Genomic DNA, 12,217 nt, shown 5'->3' with positions numbered 1-12,217 from the left:
GTTCATCAATACTACAACAAATTATGTTCAAACTCCACCACATTAACATTTAAAGGTAAAAGTAATGTTATACTTTCAAAATAATTATAATAACACATGCAAAATCAACACCACAATCACACCAAACCTTTCACATACACATTTAACCCACATGTTGCTTCCATCTGTAATATTTTTAAATGTTCCAGTTGATAAGTTTGCAAGGTTATGTCCAATAAACCTATTAAAAAAATATTATTATTATCTTTTTAAAATATTTACACATATCGATGACATTAAAGTACTTTTTATGAACTACGTAATTAAAATGTAAAAAAAATGAAATTTGTGTCTAGGTAATTGATTGTAATACACACAATTCTCCTTAAAGTTTGAAATTAAACGTTGGTAAGACGCACTGGACTTTTTACATCACTTACAAGTTCACCTGAAAAGGTGTTGACAATGCAAATGCATTTTCACAAAGCTCTTTGAGTTCGTTGTTAAACTTGATTTTCCTGAAACTCAAAATAATTTATTATTTATTTAACAACATTATTTTAAAAAAAAGTAATACGAAAAAGAAATATTTTAGAATACTGCTGATTAAAATGTGATGATTTAATCACATGAATGATATGAAAATACATAATAACTACCGAACTACCGAAAATAACGATGATGTATTAACATTGATTGTATTATGATGATTATGAGCTAACGCTACAAAAAAAGAGGACAAAAAGAACTCACAACCACGATAGTTCAATGTTTAAAAAGGTGAAAGGTTCAATTTGATGTATATGATTATATGATAAGTCTCTGAAAAAACAAACAAACAACAAATTATCACCAGTTGTAGCGTTGTGAGGGTGGGCAAAATTTGCACTTTATAATGTAACTTGAACAAATAGTAAGCATGACTATTATTATAATCACAGTTTTATAATAATGTATGTTAATTTACAAGAACAGTACACAAAGTAGTAACAGTGATTTTTTACCAATAATCATGTTATGTCTTTTATTTTTGTTAATTGATTATTTTTACCAATATGTTACACTATAATTTTAAAAATACATCAATTTACATTATTAAAATAAATATTACATTTTGTGGAACAAACATGTTATAAAAAAGTTGGCTGTGATAGTGGCGCACATTGACAGCTGTTGCGGAACATTACTTACAATATACTTACATTTTATTTATCAACGTAGAACCTTTAAAAGTGGTATTTTTCAGCACATGTATATTGTTGTTAGATACATTTCTATAAAAAGAATGCTTGTTAAAATATTATATAAATATTAAATGTGGTGGTATTATTTAGTGATTCGCTGTACAATAATATTAAAAAATCATTATATGGTAGACAATAAAATTGCGTTTATTGTTTATGCTTATTATACTGAATATTATATTGAACTGAAGCTAGCTCCTTTGCCTCCCCTTTACGATTGATTACTTTCATTAGATAAGTACATGATGCATGTTTTGTATGTTCCTTCCTAAATTATTTCAGACATCCAACAATAATTTCTCTAATTACAGGATGGATAAACTTTGTCGTGCTTATAAACTATGATTCTTAGAGAATGGACTAGAAATATTCGCCCGTTATAGCCCATTATTTCAATCAATATTACATTTTTAAACAACAGTCTGATAGATGATAATAGTTCAGTAAACAATTTTAGTTTTAATATACACATATATATTAGCCAACATAAGTTTTTAACCCATGTTTTGAATGGCCATTTTTTGGCCTACCGAATAAAGCTAAACCTGCCACGCAGTATTTGAGAGAATATTATTAGACAGATGCTTTTTTCATATGAGCTCTTTTGAATTCTGTTCCACCAGGAAAAACTAACAATACATGCAGATGTACAGTATTTAACTTACACAATACTAAGATTTGGAAGGTCGTTAAAAGCAATCGATATGTCTGCCAACGAGTTGTATTCTGCATATCTAATATTTAATAAATAAAAGTTTCAACAATAAAAGCTACCGTACTCTATTATCATTGACTATAGTAACCAATTTGGCAAAGTTTCCATAATATGTTTGAGTCACGCATGCATTATAATGGCATTATTATCTTAGATTAAGATCTAACAGCAATATATATATAGCTTTTCGCTTTTTATTGTTGTATCTCCATTGAGATCCAGCCACTGATACCCACAGCATTGTCATTTTTTTCAGTAATTTGCCTTTGGATTTATTCTTTGCCTGATTTGTATATTAATGTTCTATGCCTGATTTGTTTATATATATATATATATATATATAAACACAACAGGCATAGAAATAAATTCCAAACCGCCCGGTGATACACTGAAAATTATTTAATTAATTTTTGAAACGATAAAGATGAGGAAATCTCGGAGAATGATATTGTCCTCATCTTTATCGTTTCAAAAATAATATAACATTTATATAAGATGTTATATATGTTATGTATAATATATATAAATATATAATAATAATGAAATAATTTTCTGTGTATCACCGGGCGGTTTGGAATTTATTTCTATGCCTGTTGTGTTTATATATATATATATATATAAATCCAAAGGCAAATTACTGAAAAAATTGACAATGCTGTGGGTATCAGTGGCTGGATCTCAATGGAGATACAAAAATAAAAAGCGAAAAGCTAAATCAAAACGATAAAGTAAACAGCCAGAAAAGTTAGCAGAGCTTTCGGGCAACACTAGCCCTTCATCAGTGCAAGTGAAGGAATTTGGATAACGTCACAGTATAAAACTGGCAAGTGCTGCCTGGGTGGACAGGAATAAAAGAAATATTTATATATATATAAATCATACTGTCAAATTATATACTGTTCAACCGGTTTTCAGCTACTAAAAACAATTATCGTAGAAGGAGATATTATTATATTATTATTATTATAGAAGGTATTATTGTGTGCGGGTATTTTTCAAGATGGACAAGATTAGACAGTGTATACCATGATCGGAAAACACCCCTATTTGGGGAATATCGTTGAATCTAAATTCGCTTTAATTGTCAATGACTAATTATCTAACTCAATTGCATTAGTAAACAGGGTTACATCAGGTGGCTAACATTGGTACCGAAAGTACGAACCAACTTTATATACCATCGAGTAAACATTCTAGAAGTAACGCGCGATTTACCCGAATTTTGCACTTACGTAAATTTATATATAGATTCCTGTCAACTCAGTCGGCCTGTTCTTAACTATTGACTTTGTTCAAGTACTTTCACTTGCACTGTTGAAGGGCTAGTGTTGCCTGAACTGTTCTGACTGTTTTACTTTATCGTTTTGATTTAGCTTTTCGCTTTCTTTTTTGTATCTCCATAGCGCAATGTACTACATGATTGGTGTGTACTACATGATGATTGATGTGTAACTACATGATGATTGGTATGTACTGCATGATGATTGGTGTGTACTGCATGATAATTAGTGTACGTGCATTGCATGATGATCGGTTTGTACTGCATGGTGATTGGTGTGTGCTGCATGATAATTAGTGTGCGTGCACTGCATGATGATCGGTGTGTACTACATGATGATTGGTATGTACTGCATGGTGATTGGTGTGTACTGCATGATAATTAGTGTGCGTGCACTGCATGATGATTGGTGTGTACTGCATGATGATTGGTGTGCACTACATGATGATTGGTGTGTACTGCATGATGATTGGTGTGCACTACATGATGATTGGTGTGTACTGCATGATGATTGGTGTGCACTGCATGATGATTGGTGTGTACTGCATGATGATTGGTGTGCACTGCATGATTATTGGTGTGTACTGCATGATAATTAGTGTGAGTGCACTGCATGATGATTGGTGTGTACTGCATGATGATTGGTGTGCACTACATGATTATTGGTGTGTACTGCATGATGATTTGTATGTACTGAATGTTGATTGGTGTACTGCATGACAATTAGTGTGCGTGAACTGCATAATGATTGGTATATACTGCATGATGATTGGTATGCACTGCATGATGATCGGTGTGTACTGCATGATGATTGGTGTGCACTGCATGATGATTGGTATGTACAGCACGATGATTGATGTGCACTGAATGACGATTGATGTTCACTGCATGGTGATTTATATACTGCATGACGAATGTGAACTGAAGGCAGAGGAGGCGTTCCATAAAAAAAATATTTGAAAAGATTATTTGATTTGCGACGAGTCTAAAAAAATATTTGGTGAATATGATAATTATGTCAATGTCGGTGAACAAGGCCAACAGCCATTAAGTCGCGTGCTACAATGCATAGTGATACCGGACCGACAGACAGACCGACAGACCGACAGACAGACCGACAGACCGACAGACAGACCGACAGACCGACAGACAGATAGACAAGAGAGACCGACCGACCGACATAGTGAACTATACTGACCGAAATTACTGAACATGTTTAAAAATGTTGAAATGTTTAAAAACATTTATTTTTTTTAAATTTACACGTGCGTAGCCTGTCACTTTCGACGTGCTCGTATAACGTAATTTCAAGTTGAAAAGTAAGTCAAGAAAACAGAAATCGGGCAAAAAGAGTGCGCAACAACATTTAACGCGCAGTGCGCGCGCAAAAATATGCGCACTCATGGCAATTTTGTAAACGCTTAAAATTGCCTGAAATGTACTCTTATTTCATCGAAAATAAATTTTGAAAATGTTAAGCGCGCGTACGCATGCGTTACATGCGCTACGCACGTAATTGTATTGCCATATGATGATTTATGCCCTGAAATTTATGAGTACCAAATTTTATTTAATTGTGATTCATGGTTGTGAAGATATGATTACAAACGTTATTTCGTTAAATCGTGCGTAGACCGCGTAATTTTTTATTGCGCACCGTGAAAACATAACCACATTGATTCCTGGCCATAAGGAATATACTGTGAAAAATTGACCTAGCTAGATTAAACTGATATCAAGATAAGGTCAGAAAGCGATAAAACGCATAGTGATACCGGACCGACAGACAGACAGACAGACAGACCGACAGACAGACCGACAGACAGACAGACAGACAGACCGACCGACATAGTGAACTATAGAGTCGCTTCCACGCGACTAAAAATATTGTATTGGAGTCAAATTTGTATTTATCTATTATTATTATATTATCTGTACTGTAAATCAATGGATTTGATTAGATCAAAAGCATAATTGTCTATTTAGGCAAAATCATTATTTTAGTTTATTTTTGTCAAAGGATTTTAAGGCCTCATCTAATTATTGCTAAACAGGACCTATTTAATTCATGTTTATTTTTTGTTTGTTTTGGGACAATACATCTTAAATAAGTCTGTCACTCGAATCGAATATAATAAAACCATAATACCATAAACTTACATTTTGATGATTTTATGCGGAAACGCTGGTAATCTAGTAAGTAAATTGTGACTAAAGTTTCTGAAATTGAAGCAATAAGAATACAGTATATTATTGTTTAAACTTCTAAATGGAAAAAGAATTTTATATCAGTATATTGGTTCTTTGTTGCTTCTAATAACCAATCCCACCAGTCAGCTACTGACATTGTACATCTGTCAAATGGTAACTCAGGTGTCCTAATGCGAGCTGAACGAGGACGGAAACCCCGCGTAGAGCAAAAGGGCAAAAGCTCGCTTGATTTTAATTTTCAAAATCAAGACCTACACTGACCAGACCTACAACTTAGGTCAAAAACAATATTAAAAAAAAAAAACATCTTATTCATCTTTTTTCAAATAAAAAAAAAGTACAGTTTAGAAAAGGTAAACAGTTACATTTCGTGTGTAATAAAAAATAACTGTGCAATCATACATTTTCATAGAACCCGGCACAGATATTATGGAGACTTAATGCGGTCCTAATAATCGTAGGCTTTGTTTACTAATTGTTACTTTTTGATTTATTGATTTTTTATTATTCTATTAGCAATGCCTTGAATGTTTAGTTACTTTACACCGTAATATAAATATATGTTAATGTTGTTCAATATTGGTTTTACTGTACTACATGGAAAAAAATGTAATGGTTTCCATAGTCAAATGGCCGAGCGGTTAAGGCAGGGGAGCCGTTTACTGTACCTAAACAGCCAACAACATCGACAAGGGTTTGAGGCCGACTCGCTCTGGTGGAGGAACAAGTCTTCTCAGAAAAGGACTATAAACCTTAGGTCCAGTGTACACAGTTATAACATGTGTACACTTTAAAGAACTCAGTATTCGAGATGGATAGGGAGATACACCGGTGAACTGGTTCACAAAATAGCCCCTGTATCAGGGGGGTTACCACCTCTCTGATAGGACAGTGATACATTTACTATTGGTAATCCTTTGCCACATTGCCTAAAGACATAAAATAAAAAATAAAAATGGTCATATTTCATGTTCAACTTTTTAAGAATAGGAGGCTGGTGAGTGTTTGAGTGTGTGACGTCTATAAACTGCCCGTGGCCAAACCCAATTGGAATGGCATACTTGACTTTTATTTGCTTAATAAGGAATTATTTTCATTTGACTGGCATTCTATTGATCTTTAAATAAAATAGTAAATTTTCCAAACCAAAATTATTTTCAATTTCAACATTCAGTATTTTATTTAACATAGTTTAAAACCTTACATTGTAAGAAGTCCCTGTATTTCTAGCAGTTCATCTTCTTCAATCTTCTCAAGGTTGTTATTGCTCATGTCGCTATAAATGAATTATAATGTTACAAACAACTTGTAACTAAAACACAAAATAAGCCAAAAGCGTAATGTATAACCCCAACTAGATTATATATAAGTGGGGTATTATACTCGATTTGATTATATTTTTACATTCTAACATTTCCAAAAACTATAATATTTATTAGGTGAGTTAAATTCTTATTAAGGAATTCGCACTTCTAGTGGTCTGTTGAGATTAAAAGGAGAAGAAGGACTTACAGAACCAGCGTGTTTTTTGGAATTCCAACTGGCCATTCGGTAAGTCCTAGGTTTGCACAATTCACTGTTCTTGCTGTACATTCACAAACTGCTTTCACACTGGTATTGGTACTGCAAGCAACTTTATCAACATAAATCGTTGAATCCACCACCAATAAACACAACGGGAAAATTACCAAGAAATTATAAAACAACATTTTGAAAGTCGGTGCAGAGTAAATAACGCGACAGTATGCCATATCAGTGTAAGGTGGTTCTTTATCACGGTAACCTAAGTTATCAAATAGTGCCTTTTTTATAGGAGCTTTACTAAAACCAATACGGTTACAATAATAACACCTGACTGTATTGTCTGTCAGATAAACCTCACTTGTTTAATAAAGGAAGGTACTGGTGTTTGTTCATTTTCAATGAAAGTTATTCGAACTATTTAAATTGTTTAGGGTTTTAAAAAGTATTGATGTACTACTTGCATGAATACAACATGTATAATAGGGGTAAGTACGAAGAAAAGAAAGAAAGAAAAGTACGGTTGTTTGTTATATTTTAATTGTGTATTACCTGTGTAGAGTATATAGAATGTAGAATATACCAATTTTAAATAAATACCTATACTTGCGATTCTTAATTGCAGTCACAAGCTGTCAGACATGATGGAAGCAAAAGAGGATGGGTTTCGTGTTTTTTTATACTATTTTGAGTGTGCTCTTTATTATAGTCGCTTGTTCCATAACGCGAAATACATATCGAATTTATTTCTTCATGGCTACAAGGTACATACAAATATTTTAAACAAACTTTCCAGGGTCATCTTTTTTATTTCTTTTCTAAACACAGCAATATAATATCTAATCAATACAAATTAATTTCTTCATTTAAATACGAAAAAAAAAACATATATATGAGGTTTCGATTGCCAAAGTTCATCAATTTACCGATTGAAAATTGACAACCATACGTAGAAATTATCTAAGGTACGTATATCCTAACTTAAATACCAAATGTAAAATTAGTTAAAAACACACTTTCAACAAACATTATTTTCAGTGGTAAACGTAGTAATATTATAAGTTTTAGTCATACTACAAACTAATTAAATAGAAAATAGATATAATAATACACCCTAAACACTTTTATAATGAGAATGCAATAATATGTAAATGTTAATTATAATTTGTTAATCTAAAGTACAGAATAAAATAAGTCTTGTATAGACAATATTTTTTTAAATAATGTTAACGTTTATCAGGAAAAAACAATTATCATACTATTTAAACATTCGTTCTTATGCCAAAACAGGCATGTCCATAATTGACTCATAACATGAACATTATTTACACTAACTATAAAAATAACTATTGAAAACGGTTTGTAGAAATGATTATTTTATACAAATATAACACAAAGAAACTTAACTGTCTACTAGGTCATTATCTCGTAAGCAATATTGTCGCCGAATATTGCAAATTGTTATAAGAAATGTGTTTGTATCGTTTATCTTCTCTGATAAGGACTATAATAAACATCTAGCTCATCGTGTACTTTAAAGAACATGGTACATCTTTCGATACGAGTAGATGGTTACCCTCGGTGTACCAGTACATCACATCCACTGATCTCAGGGAGACCAGTCTTTGACTGAAGAGGTCGCTCAGTATATATAAAATATTTCAATAATTCAATTCAATATAAAACTCTTATAATGTGTTTACCCTTGAACAATACGGTATGATTCTCTAATGGTGGTGTTTAGTGATTACTGGAATCAATTCTTATTAATTGTATTACAATACAGCTATAATTTAAAACATTATGTCTTCTTTTCATTATTTTTTCATTTACCAATGGTCTTTATTTACTAATGTATATTCTCTAATCTAATTATTTGTCTATATAGATAGTTCTATTTGTTTGTCTTTCGCGGATTGGTTCCATTGAATAATAATAATATTATTATAATCAATATTGTTTCATATTGTCTATACAGTATTATATCACCTATTCATGTATATTAATATGTCTATATGCATATTTATTTATACATATCCAATGAAATTATATTGTACATAATTTGTTTACCACATATTCTAACTACATTTTGTTTTAAAAATTATTTTTTATTGATATACAATAACATGTATTAAACTGTAATTAACAAGTTGGTTTGTCAATTTACAGTTACTTACTTTAAAAGACCACCATAACATTTCACTTAAATGGTAATACAATAATAAACAATCTAATCTCAATCAGTTGACATGTTTCACTCCATAATAATTTATCAGATGATTATACTCTAGAAAATTATTTAATTTAAACTAACTTTAAAAAATAAATAAATAAACGTATCAATATAAAAAATAAAACTTTTCAAAAATAAAATGTATATAATTCCTTATTCATCACTATCTTTAAAAATAAACATTGTTTTTTATCTTCTTCTTTTATTTACCACACCACTTTATTCATTCAATGTTTCATATCATAATTTTAACGTTTAGTATCATACCATTAGTAAACATTAACATTCATTTAGTACGTTTGGTTTCTGAATTACTAAACATGAATACAAAGGATTTACTTAACATTATTTTTATCCTCTATTTACAATAACAATGTATTAATTTAAATTAAAAATCAACATTACATAACCAAATTTATAACATCGCAATACAGCATACTTCACTACTACCACAACTTACCGTTAAGTTTAAAAAAAATCTATTAACGTATACTATACAAAAAAAAGCGATATCACTGAAACTATATAATATTATTTTCCTCAATATGTGATTCCTCCGGGTCATCATCAATTCGAAGAAGCAGTACACCCCTCTCTCGGCGACAGCAGTCTGTTTTAAGTTTCTTTAAAAAATCAACTAAAATGAGAAAAAAAATAAATGTAGGCCTACTTTTCATAAAGCAGTTTACCGAATCTGGCGGTTTGATATGCCTATATTTACATATGTCAGTATTTGAGCATTTTATAATTAATATCTTACCAATTACGACCAGCATGATAGACACATTCAACATAATTAGAATGACAGGGGTGATCTTGTGAAGCAAACCAATGACGGCATCTTCATTAAAATTCTGATCTAGATTTACGATTGCCCCAATGGATAGATTGACAACGATAAAAACAAGTGTCAATAATTGGAATCTCTGCTCTGACTTCTCTTTCATTGGTTGAAGGTACAAATGCAATACAATCAAGATGACAGTAAAAAACAGAGAGTATGACATGCTTGAGGACACGTCGTCTCTCAGATTTGCAATGAGTGCCAGTAGAGCCTTATTATACAATTCAAATGATTCCCAAAACCAATATCTGTTCTTGTATTGTCCACAAAAAAAATTCACATCAATCATCCACCCTTTATCGTGGTTGTCTACAGGCTGATTATAACGTTTCCAGTATAGCATAAGAACTACTGTCAATGGAAAGCCAATGATGTATATCAACGCAACGTAAACAAGTATTTTGTTAGTTTGATACGTAGATCCATTATTTGCATCCAGATCAATCGAATAGTCTGATGTTAGTACTGCTTTACTGACTATACCGTCTTCTGTAACTATAAATGAACGAATTGACCATGGCCCCACCGCCATGACGTGGGCACACATATTCGCATACGTAAGGTAAAAAAGCAACATTGATATAACGATGCATTTGTCAATAATCCTGCGCTTAGTCATTACTCCATGACAGTTGTACCAGATATTACACATACAGTAAATGGTAAACATAGCTATCACTATGACTAGTGGTGTGGCCATAGCCATGTGAAGTGAAGAATATACATTCCAAGATCCGAGTAAGCATCTCGGGCTTAACATACTAATGTATTTTATAACGTCAAAATACTCAAGGATTGTACCAGCAAACTCAAAGTTTTTAGGCCAATGAATTTCGGTTACTTCTGATAATATACCCAAAACTTGATAGAAATTAATAGCAATTTTCAAATATACCACAAATGAATCAAGTTTGGATTGTCGCTGACCTGTATTCCTTAGTTGAATTCCCCAAACAAGGTAAATGACTCCAACTATTACCAACATAATACCAATAAATATGATTGCAGTCACAACAGGCTCCTGACATTTATGACATGCGTTAAATAACTGATAGTATCCTTTTGAACATGCCGCACAAAGCCAACCAGTGTACCCTTTGGCACAAGTGTCATTTAATTCTAATCCAATGTTACAACTCTTATTTCCTAGTGGACACATATGTATTTGTGGTATTGGACCTTTATATGTATGGTCTTTTAGTTTATTTGGATCGTCAATAGGGAAATTGTCGTTTTGCAAATTAATTATAAATGTTTTGTAAGCCGATAAACAATCATCGTCTACTCCACAATTACCGGAAAAATCCCAAGACCACCAGTAACCCTGTGTTAAATTCAAATACCCTCCTTTACAGGTAACACCCTTTGGGCAAGCTATGCACGGTCCATATCGATCAGTTCGATGAAAATTTTCGAGACAGTAACAAGCATTTAGACTAGCATTTTTACTGGTATTGGTTCCAGATGGACACGAATGACAATCCGCAATAGACGCTGCTCCTGCATGATTAGAGAAACTTCCAATAGGACATGCTTTACATGTTTCTGTGTAATTATGCCTTTCAATAACTCCTCTTCGATCTTGATAGAAGCCGCCTGTAAGAAATCAATATTAAACCGAACAACTCCACGAAATAAGTTTCAAAATAATATGATACAATACACATACAAAAGTAATTAGGTAATTCATATTGTCATTGATATGTTATTTATTGTATTTTTTTATAATACATATAATAATAAATATCATATCATTCACTTAAGCTTGGTTCTCACTAGGACGCAACGCAAGGACGTAAACGCAATGCAAGCGTGTTGACCAACGACAAGCGACAGTTCGCATAATCCATCGCTTATGATTGGTCAACTCACTCACGTTACGTCTACGTCCTTGCGTTGCGTCCTAGTGAGAACCAAGCTTTAGATAAACAATACGTTTAGAAATTAATGAATCATAGGAAGGTCAAATTTCAATTTATTTAATTTGTTCATATTCGATCCCGATCTATGGTTACAATGCAGTTATTCAACAACATATGAGTTTAAGATACAGATGTCTGTATGAAGATCGATAGGAACTAGACTAGGAATTATTCAAACCGTAAAATAAAAAAGAATTATAAGATCAATTAGGCATACTGTCAAAACAATTACTCATTTGAAAACTTAGACAGACTCATATAATGTTGTT

General features: G+C 32.0%; 2 protein-coding genes across 2 annotated transcripts; both read right to left on the bottom strand.

Moving 5' to 3' along the window:
* Nucleotides 1–6,228: 6,228 nt before the first annotated feature.
* Nucleotides 6,229–7,193, bottom strand: LOC140048812 (uncharacterized). Its single transcript, XM_072093608.1, has 3 exons — nt 6,941–7,193; nt 6,633–6,704; nt 6,229–6,357 (listed from the first exon to the last, which is right to left on the bottom strand). Exons 1-3 carry the CDS (start codon nt 7,177–7,179, stop codon nt 6,270–6,272), a joined length of 399 nt encoding a protein of 132 aa, XP_071949709.1. The 5' UTR covers nt 7,180–7,193; the 3' UTR covers nt 6,229–6,269.
* Nucleotides 7,194–9,285: 2,092 nt separating this feature from the next.
* On the bottom strand, nt 9,286–12,202 carry LOC140048803 (uncharacterized). The gene is made up of 2 exons (XM_072093597.1): nt 9,943–12,202; nt 9,286–9,819 (listed from the first exon to the last, which is right to left on the bottom strand). Exons 1-2 carry the CDS (start codon nt 11,183–11,185, stop codon nt 9,704–9,706), a joined length of 1,359 nt encoding a protein of 452 aa, XP_071949698.1. The 5' UTR covers nt 11,186–12,202; the 3' UTR covers nt 9,286–9,703.
* Nucleotides 12,203–12,217: the final 15 nt, after the last annotated feature.

The sequence above is a fragment of the Antedon mediterranea genome, chromosome 1 (genome assembly GCF_964355755.1).
Source record: "Antedon mediterranea chromosome 1, ecAntMedi1.1, whole genome shotgun sequence".
Taxonomy (NCBI): Eukaryota; Metazoa; Echinodermata; class Crinoidea; order Comatulida; family Antedonidae; genus Antedon; species Antedon mediterranea.
The sequence above is the reverse complement of the archived record's forward strand: the minus strand, read 5'-3'. Positions and strand labels throughout refer to the sequence as shown.